We start from the raw sequence: 16,527 nt of genomic DNA, 5'->3' as shown, positions 1-16,527 counted from the left end.
GTAGGTCAGGATAAATTGCGGGATGATGCAGTCTCTGACTGCCTTGTTAATGATTAGAATCACAAAACATTGAGGAAAGACTCATTGCATTCTGAATGCAGTTAGACCATCATGGATACTAAGTGGGTTTACTAATGAGTAGCAGGAAAAGGAATGGAAGCAAAAAAAAAAAAGTTGGGGTTATTTTAAATGGATTCAGCTTATCTTCAAACATGCTGCAGTAGCCTGTTTATTCAAAGATGAAGTAAACAAATATGTTAAAGCAGTGAATGTAAATGTGCTCTCATGCCACAACCTGATTTTTCCTGCTTTGCTGCTATATGTCCCTTTTAAAGAATTTAACCATTGATTATTAAAAAACACTAATTATTTCATTATCAAAAGATTACATTCAAGTTATAACACGTACATGTTTGCAAATAATATGAAAGCTATTAAACATTGTGACAGAATTTATATTTATGCACTACATAGCACTAAACAATTCAAATAAGCTTTGTTTTTGCTGAAATTTTTTGGGTGAAATAAAAAGTGCCGTACTCTATCCTGTCACAACTGGCTGGAAGGGTGTGTCTGCCAGATTTTCATGTTGCACCATTTGAAAGTGACATTGTGAACAAACGTGTGCTCTAGCTACATGCCACAGGTAGTGTGTCATTGTTATTGTAAAGTTCCTGTGTCCATAAGAATATACTACAACTTCTTTATGTGATGCTTGATTTGAAACAGTTTCTTCCTCCAGCTAAATGGATAAAAAAAAGTATTTCCTTTAAACTGATGTGCAACTATGAAGTACCACCATAAATCAAACAGATTATAAATTTAAATTTCATCCTATTTTCTGAAATGCTGCAGCAGACTGCAGACATGTTGCACCAAAGCAAAAAATGAATTTTTTATTGAATTTCCATTGAGATTACAACTTTCTCTTCAAACTTCTCTGAAATTCTGTTTATGCTTAGACACTTTTTTGCATACTTAATATCATATGAGTGGAACTCAAGGAAACAGCAGCACGGTTGATAACTCACCATTTTTTGGACTTCAGTTTCGGAGGCGGATTCCTGGGAATCAGGAAGAGGGCCCTCATTGGGTGCATGTCACACAAGGCTACACAAATTAAGGACATGGGGAGATGTAAATTCGACAGGTCATCATAATTCATACACCTACTATCAATCACTGCATACACTCTTTCTGTGCTCAAACATGGTTGTAGCTACTCTTATCCAATATTTCCAGGTGCCTCAGGCTTATTGTTACACTGAATATAAGAACAAGGACTCTGAGTCATTGTGTTCCCAGTGTAGGTAGGTAGCTAAACCTGACTGGTAAGCTTTACACTCAGGCAGTAAAAAAGCTTTTATAACAGTCTTTTGGTCATACACAACGCAACTGAGGTAGCCAAAGGCAAGGAGGACATTTTATCTCAGCATTTAAAGAGCCACATTCAAGCAGAGGAATCCTAGATTTACAGTACTGATAATGTGATCTTCATTTAACATGAACTGTTAATAAACAATAGATGCGGTTGGCAGAATGGCTAACATCAGCTGGCAAACCTCCACCAAAATGTCAACACCCATCTGCTTAGCTTGCTGTGCCCCTGCCCCACACCTCTAGACACACAAATGCGATCCTCCCACAAGGATTTATGGAAAACTGATAAATCTTAGTAGGTTTAAATAATGAGAGCCATGTTCTCTGCTTCCCCTAAAAAAATAAGTAAATGAAGTTAGAAACACAATAAATCTGAAGCAATGATGGCTTGATGGCAGTTGGTGAAATGGCTGGAAATGATGGCTTTTACTCTCATCTTGTTTTCAAATACAACAATAAAATATTTACTGTGAATACTTCTGGCTTGGATAATTGTGCAGCACGTATCGGATACCTTGATAGCCATAGTCAAAAACATACTTCATTAATGAGACTGAAAGAGTGAGATATGCTGCTGGTTTTGCTGTGCCATAATAATGGCACAGCAAAACCAGCATCAAAGTTGGCCTGCGTGCCTTATGACATTCACAACGTCATCTACATTATAGAATCTATACAGTTTGAGTGACTGCTTCAGTCACATGAAGAAAGGATGTCAGAACATTTGAAAAAACTCTTTTCCACTTTTTCCTCCATGAAAAATTATTTGGAAGCCAAGGAATCTCTATAAAACCACAATGCTTTGTTTATAATAGATTATAACAGATTTTATCTGGCTTGTATCCTCTTGTGCCACAACAGGACACAAGGCAGTGTCTTATTGTGCCGGTCCCAAGTCCAGAAGGAAGGTACACATACTGTGTGTCCAGGAGACCAGGTGGAAAGGTAGCAAGGCTAGAAGTTTAGGAGCAGGGTTCAAGTTGTTCTATCATGGTGTAGATAGGAAGAGAAATGGAGTAGGAGTTATCTTGAAGGAGGAGTTTGTTAGGAATGTCCTGGAGGTAAAAAGAGTGCCGGATAGAGTAATGAGTCTGAAGCTAGAAATCGAAGCTGTGATTTTCAATGTTGCTAGTGGGTATGCTCCACAGGTAGGATGTGAGCTGGAGGAGAAGGAGAAATTCTGGTTGGACTTTGATGAAGTGATGCAGAGCATACAAGTGAGAGAGTTGTCATTGGTGCAGACTTCAATGGACATGTTGGTGCAGGAAACAGAGGTGATGAGGAGGTGATGGGCAGGTTTGGTATCCAGGAGAGGAACGCAGAAGGACAGATGGTGGTTGACTTTGCAAAAAGGATGGAAATGGCTGTAGTGAATACTTTCTTCCAGAAGAGGCAGGAACATAGGGTGAACTATAAGAGTGGTGGTAGGAGCACACAGGTAGACTACATCTTGTGTAGACAGTGTAATCTGAAGGAGATCAGTGACTGCAAAGTAGTGGTAGGCGAGAGTGTAGTCAAACAGCATAGGATGGTGTGTAGGATGACTCTGGTGGTGAGGGAGATGAAGAAGACAAAGGCAGAGCAGAAGATGAAATGGTGGAAGCTGAAAAAGGAAGAGTGTTGCATGACGTTTAGGACGGAGTTAAGACAGGCTCTGGGTGGTCAGGAGGTGCTTCCAGATGACTGGACAACTACAGCTAATGTGATCAGGGAGACAGGTAGGAGAGTACTTGGTGTGTCATCTGGAAAGAAAGTAGATAAGGAGACTTGGTGGTGGATTGAGGAGGTACAGGAGTGTATACAGAGAAAGAAGTTAGCTAAGAAGAAGTGGGACACAGAGGACTGAGGAGAGGAGACAGGAGTACAGGGAGATGCAGCGTAAGGTGAAACTACAGGGAGCAAAGGCCAAACAAGGGGCTTATGATGACTTGTATGTTAGGTTGGACAGTAAGGAGGGAGAGACTGATCTATACCGGTTGGCAAGACAGAGAGACAGAGATCGGAAGGACGTGCAGCAGGTTAGGGTGATTAAGGATAGGGATGGAAGTCTATTGACAGGTGCCAGTAGTGTGACGGGAAGACGGAAAGAGTACTTTGAAGAGTTGATGAACGTGGAAAATGAGAGAGAACAAAGACTAGAAGAGGTGACTGCTGTGGACCAGGATGTAGCAAAGATTAGTCAGGATGAAGTGAGGAGGGCATTGAAGAGGATGAAGAGTGGAAAGGCAGTCGGTCCTGATGATATACCTGTAGAGGTTTGGAAGTGTCTAGGAGAGGTGGCAGTCAAGTTTCTGACTGGGTTATTCAACAAGATCTTAGATAGTGAGAAGATGCCTGAGGAATGGAGAAGTGTGCTGGTGCCTATTTTTAAGAACAAGGGAGATGTGCAGAGTTGTGGCAACTACAGAGGAATAAAACTGATGAGCCATACAATACAATACTACAGATGCAGTATTTGCTTTGAGAATGTTGACAGAGAAGTACAGAGAAGGCCAAACGGAGCTGCATTGTGTTTTTGTAGATCTGGAGAAAGCTTATGACAGAGTGCCCAGAGAGGAACTGTGGTATTGTATGAGGAAGTCTGGAGTGGCAGAGAAGTATGTTAGAACGCTGCAGGACATGTATGAGGACTGTAAGGCAGTGGTGAGGTGTGCTGTAGGTATGACAGAGGAGTTCAAGGTGGAAGTGGGACTGCATCAGGGATCAGCTCTGAGCCCCTTCTTGTCCGCTATGGTGATGGACAGGCTGACAGACGAGGTTAGACAGGAATCCCCATGGACTATGATGTTTGTAGATGACATGTGATCTGCAGTGAGAGCAGGGAACAGGTGGAGGAGAAGCTACAGAGGTGGAGGTTTGTCCTGGAAAGGAGAGGAATGAAGGTTAGTTGCAGTAAGACAGAGTACATGTGTGTGAATGAGAGGGACCCAAGTGGAAGAGTGAGGTTACAGGGAGAAGAGATCAAGAAGGTGGAGGATTTTAAGTACAACAGTCCAGAGCAATGGACAGTGTGGAAAAGAGGTGAAGAAGCGTGTACAGGCAGGATGGAACGGGTGGAAAAAGTGTCAGGTGTGATGTGTGATAGAAGAATTTCAGCTAAAATGAAAGGAAAGGTGTACAAAACTGTGGTGAGACCAGCGATGTTGTTTGGTCTACAGACAGTGTCACTGAGGAAAAGACAGGAGGCATTGCTGGAGGTAGCAGATATGAAGATGCTGAGGTTCTCTCTGGGAGTGACCAGGATAGGATCAGGAATGAGTACATCAGAGGGACAGCACATGTTTGAGGTTTTGGAGATGAAGTCAGAGAGTCCAGACTGAGATGGTTTGGACATGTCCAGAGGAGAGATGGTGAATATATTGGTAGAAGAATGAGTTTTGAACTGCTAGGCAGGAGGAATAGAGGAAGACCAAAGAGGTGATTTATGTAGTGAAAGAGGACATGAAGGTAGTTGGTGTGAGAGAAGAGGATTCACAAGACAGGGTGAGATGGAGGCAATTGATTCGCTGTGGCGACCCCTGAAGGGAAAAGCCGAAAGGAAAAGAAGAAGTAGTACCAGATTTTATCTTTATCAAAAATGATTGATCTTCTGTGATTTAGATATCACACTTAGCCATTTTGTAATTTTGAAGACATCTGGATTTATTGCTTGGCCTTACCCTAAAAGTAAGTTTAAAGGTGAGCACTAAAAACCTTTCCTCATTAAAGACAACGATCCCAAAATCAATATCTAGTCTCAAACTCTGCAAAGCAAAGCAACAAAAAGCCAAAGCTCAGACATTTTAGGAGGAAGACTCTCCCTTTAATTTTCTATTTTAAAAATCACTTACCCCAGCTCTGTGATTAGCCACACAGAGCTGTAGAAAATGTGATGTCTTTTGTAAAAAAACAAAAACAAAAACAAACTGTGCCACAAGTGTTTTATAAATCTACTCAATGTCCATTTCAATAAAGCAAGCCGACCAATGAGTAAGTCCAATCTTGCTCCAGGCTTGCATTTTAACAACCACCAACCGATCCGATGAGGTAATTTATTTTGTAAACATTTTGGCTGCTACTCTGAACTGAGGGTTTTGTTGCTTCTTAGTCAGATCTGACACCAAATCTCAAAGCAGACAGAGCTTCCCACTGAACTGACCGCAGAAGCAGAGCAGAGTTCTCTGCTACCAGCCTCCACACACCAACTGCAGGTTCATGACTATACTAGCTTAATTATAGTGAGTCAGCAGTCCATCTGAAAGCACAGACTACAAGGCTGAATATGCAAAACAACAAATCATTCATGATGTCTTCAAGTGTGGATTTTGAGACCAAAACATATGACTTGTTGTTCAGTAAAAAGAAATGCAGGATGAAAACACTGGACTTACGAGGAGCTCCCTCTGCCATCTCTATGGCTGTGATTCCCAGGGACCAGATATCGCTCTGAAACACATAAAGGAGAGTGTGTCAGTCGTCTTTCATATGCTCCCACAGTGCATTGCTCACAGAAAGCATAATTCTGTTGTTACCCTGTAATCGTAAGTGGAGTCAGGGTTCTCATCACAGGCGATGACCTCAGGTGCCATCCAGTAAGGTGTGCCGATGAAGGTGTTCCTGCGCCCGACGGTCCTGTCCAACTGAGCGCTCACACCAAAATCGACTGCATGTAATCAGACAAAAAAAAGGAAATGATTGGTGATTTTAGAAGAAGTAGTAGTATACTTTATTAATCCCCACATTGTCACTCAGGTGTATACATATTTTGTGTTAGTTAACAGTCAGTGTATGAAACACAGCACACAAGGGGGCCTATAAGCATGCAGTTAGTACACACTTCAAACTACACACATCGGGAGGCAGAGTGACGGGCAGCGGCTTCTGAAACGCGCCCCAATTGAACTGCTTGTAGGGGGGACGGCGCCTTGCTCAAGGGCGCCTCGGCAGTGGCTGGGAGGGAGGGGGAGGTGAGCTGACGCCTCCCACCGTCAGCTCACACTCCGGTGATGTCCTGGCGATCCACCGATGACTGGGGCGATCTGTCTGCAAGACATCTGCTCTACCGCTGAGCCACTGCCGCCCCTTTATGCCTTCATTGTCAGTTCAACAAGCAAAATCTTTCAGTTCATACCAAGTTTGACCTCTGCATTCTCTGTTAGCAGCACGTTCTGGCCCTTGATGTCTCTGTGGATAACTTTATGAGCATGGAGATGAGAGAGGCCCTGGACACAGAAAAAACCCAAGAATGGTCAAAAAAAGACTGACTTTTACTGCAAATTTATTTTGACCAGCATGGCTGTAACTTCTTACCCTTAGAATCTCTCGACAGATGTAAGCAATCCAGTCCTCTTTCAGAGAGCTGCCCTTGGTGTTTTTCACCAGGTCAGTCACCGATCCTGCCCCGCAAAACTCCATCACCAGCTACACACAGACAAACAAAAACTGAGTCAACACATTAATGACACATATGGTGTGACAACATCTGAGGAGGTAAAAGGGTAGACAGAGGGTAGACAGACCCAAAGTTGGTCATCGTGTCCTGGCGGACTCTTCTTGACAAAGGCACCATAGTACGTGGCGATGTTGCGATGGTGGCTGTATTTTTTCAGCATGTTAATTTCTGCTTTGATCTCCTCTTCTTCCTCCTCTGTAACATCCATGACCTTAATGGCAGCCAGCTGGCCTGTCTTCACGTGACGGCCCTGAAAAAAAACAATTTGGATCAGTTGCGAGCAAAGTTTAAAAAGAACTGGGACTCCATGTCTCTGAAACTCTTTGAATATCACCCATTAAGTGTAGCCAATCAGTTCATCACCTAATTTCATCATTTCTGGTAAAATTTTCCTTGCACTGTAGCCGCTTATCTTTCTCTCACTGCTACTTCAAACTTGTTATACTGACAGCTGAAAAATTTGCTGACATAGCGATGAAATAAATCTGCTATACTCTGAGAATTTAATTACCGGTAATAGAACATTTCACTAAATGCAGACTTATAAGGGTCTTTGCTGTCGCACTCCATCCAAGTTTACAGCAACTCACTGCACAAAAAAACATGCTTCAAATATCAGTGAAACTCCCACTTCATTATTCAGATTTTTTCTCACCTTATACACCTGCCCATATGTCCCATTTCCGACAACCTCAACCAGCTCAAAGATTCCAGCTGGATCCTGCAGGAGACAAACAGCCAATGGATTAATCCAACAACATACGGGTAGCGTCCATGGGCATCCATGGTTTCTATCGCAGCATTTCAAGAAAACTGCATTTCATTTTGGTATTTTTTGCAGATTTGGAAAACTTTTTTTTTAATGACACAGCTGCACAGGTTATATTATTTTTTGTTATAGTAGGTGTTTTGTTGTTTTTCTGAACCCTACACATTTACCCTTCAGTACCGACCCTACTGTAAGTTAAGAGTTACCCCTGACTACAAAAGTCCTGCTAAACTGCAACTGTTCTCCAGCGTCTCCTGCAATCTGGATTCATTACCATTGGCACAAAGGCTGAATTAACTCTGAGCACAAAGTCCTGTTGAGAACACAGTCAAACAATTAAAACGAAAATTCATTTTTCAGTTAGTTTCACTTCCTGACAGACACTAAATCTTTGATAGACAGCGTAACACGGCAATCAGTCATATTTAAGTCGCACCTGTTGCACACAACTGGACATAGACAGATGCAGGTTTACAGGCCGTCCACAACAATGTTAAAAACACACACAGAAAAGCAAATGAGGTTCAACCAGAATTATACATAAGAACATGTAAAAGCAACCCCGCCGGTTTCTACACTCAGGCAAATTAAAATACAATGCTTCAATTCCATATTTCCATATAAATCACCTGAGCTCAATTATCCAAGCCACCCACTCACTATCCACCCACCAGACTTAACATGAAGAAAAATGACAAGCAAATACACCACATATCGATGGTATGCTGATGAATGGTATGTCAATTTGTGGAATTAAGGACATATAAGAAATAAGGTCTTTTTTTAAACTGTCTCATTTTAAGTCTCAAAGCACTTAACACATATTTTACTAATAACGAGTAGACTGTAGACCCCCAAGAGACAAAGCAAAATGATGACAGCTCTACTTTAAGGGAATTTCAATATGGCTTTAAGAGGATGTGTGGGTGGCTATACTACAGCTTTGGGTTTACAGTGTGGAGCATGACTTATGCTGTTACCAGCAGTTTCCAAAGATGCCTGTATGGTGGGGAAAATCTCTGGTGAGAAAAAGAATGTGTACAGGCGAGAAAGCAGGAAAGATTTTCTAGTAAAATAAGAAAAATAACCACAGATTCCACTTATTTAATGCAAACGCACATGAGATCATATACACATAACACATTTCGAAGCATGTTATGCACAAGAACACCAATGAAGGGGGGACTGTGACGTCAGGTTGGAGGCAAGAGAATAAAGAGGAAAAATGTAATGATTGAGTGGGTGGCAAGACAGAGGCGGTAGCTTCACCCACGTCCAGTGCAGAGAGTGGGATGAGAGGACTGAAGTGAGAGAGGGGAAGAGTACAGTTATGTTCGAGGAGTAGTGTCAGCACACAGTCAAACAAATGGCTGGGAAAAAAAGCAAGGAAGCAGTAAAAAAAATTACACCATAAGAGGATGAAAAATCTACAGGCAGCCTCTTTACATCATAAAAGTGGCAGGTGTGATACTCCATGTTGATATCATGCTGCCGTCCATAAGTGTAGTATTTTAGAGAACCTCGGGGAACTACTCAGTGAATTCTTCCCAAATGTTAAGTAGCTTCCAGCCTGTTAACTCAATGGGAAATGAACTCTAAAAGACACTGGAAATGGTTCACAGGGAAGTCGACCACACGTTTCTTGATTGACAACTCTGTTAGCAGAGGAAGTCTTTTTAAAATAGCCTGCAAATTACCTGGTTTCACAGCCACAGCATTGTCAAAATTACAACGCAAACGCTTCGTAGTCCCCAAACACTATCACAGAACAACTTTCTAGTTGACCTGGAGTGTTTTGAAATGCCTCCCTGATTGAAAATTTAACCACATTCTTAAGGGAAAGTCTTCTTCACATTCTACAAATAGCATATTTTGTCAGCAACATTACATGATTTGCAGTCTCAGCCACAAAGAAACAGTGTTGTTTTTTTTAAATCAAAAAGACCTAATTTCTCGATTATGCTAACATTAAAGTGCCTGTTGGCAACAAACGTTTTCAATCATGTGACACCGAATCAATGCAAAACTGAAGCGTAAAATTGTAGACATTAGTTACAAACAAGTAGATTGTTAAAGTTGCTTTCTCATTGGATAGTTTAAAATTAATATGCATGATGTGAAGATGCAAAAAAAAAAAAAAAAAAACACCCTAGCTTTCCAAAGACAAAAACGCTTTGTCGATTAAAAAAAAAAAAAAAAAAAGCTTTATGCAGTTTAAACCAATCATAATCAGAGCTATCGTTTCCCTGCAACAGTATCACAAGACTAAAGTTCTCAGTAATTTCATTGCCAGTGGGCTGATGTTCCCGGTCAATTAGGAACAATACCGGGAAACATTGTGACCTGTTCAGTATTTGATGTCTGGCAACCCAATTCTAAAAGACATTATGAAGCTGTGTAAAAGAATGATAACTTGATAATCCATCTTAACATTTTGTAAACATCTAAAATATACTATCATATATACTATCATATATTTTTTGACACTTTAGCTCATTGATTTTCGTAAATACTGTATATGCTTATTCTGATGGTAGCACCCCATCCAAACATGTTGAGACATGAACACGAAGACTGTAAAGTTGTGCAACACTACAAAAGCACCTGTTTGGAACATTTCACAGGCGAGCAGGTTCACTACCATCAGATAATGGCTACATGATTGAGCATAAAAGGGGCATCCTCAGAAGGTTAAGTCCTTCTTGGGTAAAGACGGGGCAAGGTTCACTACATTGTGAAAGACATAAGGCATGTCATGTTATGTGTAATCAAGAACGTGAGTACAGGCTCTGGAACGATTCCTGAATGTGTTGTTGCTGAACACAGTTCATTTATAAATGATTTGATGTTTTTATTTCGTTTTAAAGCATGCCACTTCACTTTTACCATATTTGGTTATTTTGGAACGGGATAAATTCATTTTCCCCCCTCAAAAATTCCACAGAAAACACCCCACATTGACAAAATAGAACAAACAAATTTACGAAATGTACATAGCAATTTACGGCCTTTGCCATGAAGCTTAGATTAGAGCTCAGGTACATTCTGTTGCCACTGATCTTTCTTCAGATGTTCTTACAGCTTCATTGGATTCCACCTGAGGTAAATTCAGTTGATTAGACATGATATGTAAGACACACACCTGTCTACATAAGGTCCCATCGGTGACATGCATGTCAAACCACAAACCAAGCACAAAGTCAAAGGAATTGTCTGCAGACCACCCAAACAAGATTATCTCAAGGCACAAATCTGAGGAAGGGTATGGAAATATTTCTTCCGCTTTGAAGGTCTCAAGATTAGCCTCCATCATCCAAAAGTGGAAGATGTTCAGAACCACCAGGACTCTTCCTAGAGCTGGCCGCCCAGCTAAACTGGACAATCAGAGGAGAGGGGACTGAGTCAAGGAGGTGACCAAGAACCCGATGCTCACTCCGTCAGAGCTCCAGCAATCCACAATGAAGAGAGTAGAACTAGCCAGAAGGACGACCATCCATGCAGTTCTTCATCAATAAGGCCTGTACGGTAGAGTGGCCTGATGGAAGCCACTCCTTAGTAAAAAGGCACTTGGCAGCCTGCCTGGAGTTTGCCAAAAGGCACCTGAGGGACTCTGACACCATGAGAAATATTTTTTTCTGGACTGATGACACAAGGATTGAACTCTTTGGAGTGAATACCAGGTGGCCTTTTAGGGGGAAACCAGGCACCACTCATCACCTGACCAACACCATCCCTACAGTGGTGGCAGCATCATACTGAGGGGTGGTTTTCAGTGGCAGGAACAGAAAGACTAGTCAGGATTGAGGGAAAGATGAATGCATCCTGGATGAAAACCTGCTCCAGAGCGCTTTTGACCTCAGACTGGGAAGAAGGTTCATCTTTCAGCAGGAAATCAAGTCTGAGCACAAAGCCAGAATATCAAGAGTGGCTTCAGGACAACTCTGTGAATGTTCCTGAGCGGCTCAACTAGTCCAGGTTCGAATGCTATCAAACATCGGAAAATGATCGGAAATGACAGTGCTCCCCATCCAACCCGATGGAGCTTGAGAGGTGCTGCAATAAAGAATGGGCAAAACTGTCCAAAAATAGGTGTGCTAAGCTGTGGCATCATATTCAAAAAGAATCGTTGGCAGCGATTAAAGCTGTAATTGCTGCCAACGATGCATCAACCAAGTATTGAGCAAAAGCTGTGGATACATATGATGATTTCATTGATAATTTTTCAAAATATGCTAAAAAAATTTCCACATAGTCATTATGGGGTGTTAAGTGTAGAATTTTGAGGGGAAAATGAATTTATTCCATTTTCGAATGAGGCAGTAATGTAACAAATGTTGACAAAGTGAAGCTGTAAGAATACTTTCTAGTTCCACTATGTTTGTTATGGCTTATGTAAAGGCCACTTATCCTCCTGGACACTATAGGAAATTTGAAAATTAGCTTTAAAAACAGGCTTTGTTGTCCAGTGAAGCTATGAATCACTTTTAGGTGGTCTATTTTGGTTACTTTTCGTTTTTTCTACTTTTATTTTTTTTAATTTCATGCACATGTATGAATGTACTATCAATTGTTTGGGAGTCCTGACAACCTCCATGGGGCCTCCTTCATCACTGCAAACACCCATCAGGAATAATGAGAAAGACAATGATATTTATCAACCATCTTTGTTAACTCAGGCTTTCAGCTTCAGGCTTCGGATGTGTTCTCACAAAAAGAGGCCTTTGGTACATCACGTGATTCTTCTTTCACACTAAATAAACTGACCACATGTCACCTAATTAATATAATAGCAAATATATATAAATTTCAATGAAAAATGCACACAATTGACTCCTTTCAATTGTGACAACTGCATATTATACAACTCTTAAATGTGACACAGCCTATGTAAACATTTAAACTCAATAACTGCATTACTGCATATACTCTCAGACAGCAAAGGATAATATATGGAATAGTTAATAGTATTACTCCATGTGTGATCAATACCAGAGGACTGCCTGTTTTTCAGATTAGTCTTGTTAGCTGCAACACCAAACATTCATTATGGGCCTTATCAGCAAACCAGGAGCAAGACTGGAAACATGCCCTGACAGAGTTTCACACTTGCTGATATAGATAATCATGAATCTACCACCTAAGAAGTTTGCTGAGGTGACATATATTTCATGAAACTTTCATCAACTCAACAGTAAAGACATCCCAACAACAACTAACTGATTTGTGGAGGGAGCCTGACCAGAAGTTGCTGGCGTAACAACAAGGAAAAGATCTCTAACATACTTCTCTCCCACATATCAATTGTGATTGGTGGAATGGAAAAGGGAAGCTGAAGTTCCTCTGACAGGTATCTGGAGGAGATGAAGGACCTCCCTTTAAGAATTCGCATTTATAACAATGACAAGCTTGGGACATTCTTGAAATTAATATGGATATGTTCAGTAGTCTGTCAACAAGCAGAAATAAACATAACAGCCAGCACACATCAGTGTCGTCTCAGAGCAGCACGTACTGAAGTCCACTCAATGTCAGAAGTGAATATTAGCACACAAAATGGGACAGAAACCTACCCTTAATCCACATCTGGTTTGTTTTACTCAGCCATTCTCTAAAATAATGTGCTGAAATTAATCTGAATTCTCCACTGCTGAAGAAACTGGAAAAAAGTAACATTCCATCAAATGGTTTGGACATTAGACGACCTGCAAACATTATCCTCAGATAGAGCCAGGTGTGACTGGAAATACAACAAATCTTTTCCAACAAAACCAAACCATAATGTTACAAGGCAAGCTAACATTCATTCTTTTGTTGACCAGATAAAACCTGCGAGCATGGAGAAATTTTTAGATTTAACCTGGATCGTTGATAGTCTTTACTTCACTATGACTTTTCTAAATAAATCAATTATGTCAGTCTCCTTTTGTGTTGAATTGCATTCTAAAATTCAAATAATTATCCCTCTGGTTTCATCAGCCATTATTGCTTTTGTAGAATACTATTCATACTAGTGGTATACTATGTATTGTGATAAAAGTCAAAATAGATTAATACAAGAAAACCATCAACATCATGTGTTTTGAGATGTAATCCATCCCTGGCTTGACCCTTTATTTCTTTAGCGGTATAAGGAATATGTACAGATACTAGCTGCATTATATACTGATTATCTAATCAATAGTTGTTTTTTTAAACTACATTTTTAAGATGTTGTCATGTTTTTAATTTTAACACATTTATTTTGATTTCTTACACAATGATAATTTGGGTGATTTCATGTTAACCACAAACAGGAAGGTGGTGAGGACTACATGTTCTTAGATCTAGCATGAATTTATGGTAACAGAACACATTCTCAGTAACGAAATGGCCATCTTACCTATATATAATAGAAATTTAGAAATGATTCTTCTCCAACATAATTACCATGTTTTATTTTTCTCTGTCTAGAAAATTGGTACAGGGAGGTCAAGGGTGACGCCTTCAAGGTGGGCCACTAAAAACACCAGGGAATTAAGCCAGGGTTGGTCACTGATTATCCGTGCACACCTCCAAAATAACAGCAAGTTAAACCAAGGAGATGGCGTCTGACACACACAACCTTGGAATTTAGTATTTCAAATTAAAATAGAAAAAACAAAGTAGGTGTCCGACAGTGTCAATCATGCTTACCTCCACCAAGGACACTATGTATGTTTTCTTTTATAGGTATTAGACCAGAATTGAACCAAATAAATGCGGCGAGCGCACACACACACACTCATTCTAGAACCAACACATGATCCAAATCCACACCGAAGTTTAATGAGGTCAACAACAAACCAACTAACATGGATGCAAGTGTAAGCTCCTTGGCAGAAGTAATAATGCTTGGATTGGTGTAAAAAAAAATTGGCCTAATTAGGGTGTTTTATCTATAAATGTGTGCAACGTGATGTGGAGTCATTTGAAATTTGAACCCACCAGTTTTCAAAGGGACTGCCAATCCAGTTTCCACATGCAATGGAATATAACTATGTGATGGTCACCTGCTGTTATCCCCGGAGACTTTTTCAGCTCCAGATTTCCGTGTTTTTGTTGTTGCTACACAGTAATAACGAAAGTTACTCCCTTAAAAAAAAAAAAATCAATGGATACTTAACCCACCCTCGACTTTGTTGTGTGGGTATAAATGGTCGTGTTTGTGTCAAAGGTAAAGTGGCACCTCAGATTATATGACATAACATGGAATGAGTGTGTCTGACAATTTATAACAGGAATAAAGTGCAGCGCTCTTATTTCGGAATAACAATACTCACCCTCAGAGCTGCGAGGTCTATGTCATCCAGGCTTCGTGTGGGGGCGTTATCAGACATTGCTGGAAAAACTTGAAACGCTCGCTAACAAGTTATTTAATGAGAAGTACTGGGAAATTGTCTGCTACAACGAACGTGAAAGGCCTCGTCTAAAATAGAAAATATGGCAAATGGGCTGTCAACTATGCAGAAACTGTGGAACAAACACAAGAGCCCTTAGATTAGCAAACACATCGCAGATAGAGACGCACCCAGCTGGCTAACTCACGTCAACTCGAGCCAAGAACTGTTATCCGCAGTTGTTTTACAAAAATAACGATGAAAATGTCACACTAAAACGAATTAAACTTGTAATAATGGATTTCAACTAACTAAAATGTCGCCGTTAGCCAGTCATCGGTAGCCTTCTGACAATTGGCAGGTTTTCAATGCGTTGCACCTCCAGTGTTGTTGAACACCTTGCTGCGTTCATTTTGATCAGCGTCTTCGCTGGTGTACATCCCAGCTGATGTTGTTAAAATGACATTATGTCGTCGATAATTAAAAAAATAATAATAATCACTGAATCCGTCCTTGATACGTCGATAAAGTATAAATTAAAAATTAATATATCGTTCAACAACGCAATGGTTGTCTTTAAGGAGAACGCAACGTCTGATGTGATGGCGTCCGGGTCCGTCCGTACCGCACCAGAACCGACTGTCAGGCTGTCATTATTTGCCACAAAAACATGCCTCCGCAGAATACTGTTGTAGCAAATGGGCATAAAACGACAAAATACTCCTAGACTTTCCTCGAAATGCGATTATTTGCGACTGCCGTTGCCAAAACTTGTTAGTACGACTTCGATAATCCTCAGCTTTTAATCAGAGCGCACGATAAATCCGAACGCGAAGTCAGGTGCGCGTAATCAGTCTGCGCTCAGTGGCTGGATACGCAGTTAAGCTAGCAGACTAAATTGTCTTTTTTTTTTGCAAAATAAACTTTCGGTCTTCATCCATTTTCTGTGTTGACAGTCGCGCCTAGCACTGCCAACCTTCCGGGGGAAACGCAGGCAGACAGACGGGCACAGCGCTCTCTCCAGGCACCGTAATACTTGTAAACCGGGGCCCTCGACTATCTCAACTTTAGCTCCGCTTTCACTCTCCAGCGTCCAAAAGCTTTGAACTCCAAACCGTCGTTAAGAGACACAGATAAGGTGCTATTTCAAACTGCGGCTAACAGCCAAACTTGTTATTTCGCCATGTTTTGCTTGCCGAGTCCTCCCTCCCCCTCCCAGCCGTGTTGTAGTCTTGGGGGGCTGCGCTGACGTCCGCTCGAACAGAACACTCCTCAAGTGTTTTCGCCTCTTGGATGGCTACGGCACTCCGCCAGGGACAAACTTCATGAGGAATTGCAGCTCACTGCAGTCTACGCACCTGCTCCTCTTAGATGAGCAGGTGAGGTCATCTGCGGACATACCTATCCTGCAGTGCAGTGTTAACATTCTTCAAATGCCATCAGTCATACCTGTTTGTCCTTCTCATGGTTTTGCTGTGAAGCGTCTGTAAGGTTTTCAGCTCTTAAGGATTTAGTTGGTTTTTTTCCTATTGGGCCCAAACAATCTCGAATAAATCACAGCAGTTGTCATCATTATGTTGATATATTCCTAA

At 41.0% G+C, this 16,527-nt stretch overlaps 1 protein-coding gene across 3 annotated transcripts in view; it reads right to left on the bottom strand.

Moving 5' to 3' along the window:
- The window catches only part of mink1 (misshapen-like kinase 1), a 37,374-nt gene extending 21,177 nt beyond the window's left edge, over positions 1 to 16,197 (bottom strand). For 2 of the 3 annotated variants that reach the window (XM_068330775.1, XM_068330774.1), the window contains exons 1-8: positions 14,879 to 16,196; positions 7,467 to 7,532; positions 6,879 to 7,061; positions 6,670 to 6,780; positions 6,491 to 6,581; positions 5,892 to 6,022; positions 5,751 to 5,805; positions 1,032 to 1,110 (exon numbers count right to left, since the gene is read on the bottom strand). In XM_068330775.1, the coding sequence (XP_068186876.1) occupies positions 1,032 to 1,110; positions 5,751 to 5,805; positions 5,892 to 6,022; positions 6,491 to 6,581; positions 6,670 to 6,780; positions 6,879 to 7,061; positions 7,467 to 7,532; positions 14,879 to 14,935 (773 nt within the window). In that variant the 5' untranslated portion in view covers positions 14,936 to 16,196. Of the gene's footprint in view, positions 1 to 1,031; positions 1,111 to 5,750; positions 5,806 to 5,891; positions 6,023 to 6,490; positions 6,582 to 6,669; positions 6,781 to 6,878; positions 7,062 to 7,466; positions 7,533 to 14,878 lie in introns of all 3 variants that reach the window. The other variant, XM_068330773.1, reaches the window with a different exon arrangement.
- Positions 16,198 to 16,527: the final 330 nt, after the last annotated feature.

Source organism: Antennarius striatus, chromosome 13, assembly GCF_040054535.1.
Source record: "Antennarius striatus isolate MH-2024 chromosome 13, ASM4005453v1, whole genome shotgun sequence".
In the NCBI taxonomy this organism is placed as follows: domain Eukaryota; kingdom Metazoa; phylum Chordata; class Actinopteri; order Lophiiformes; family Antennariidae; genus Antennarius; species Antennarius striatus.
This window is presented reverse-complemented; position numbering and strand designations above follow the sequence as displayed.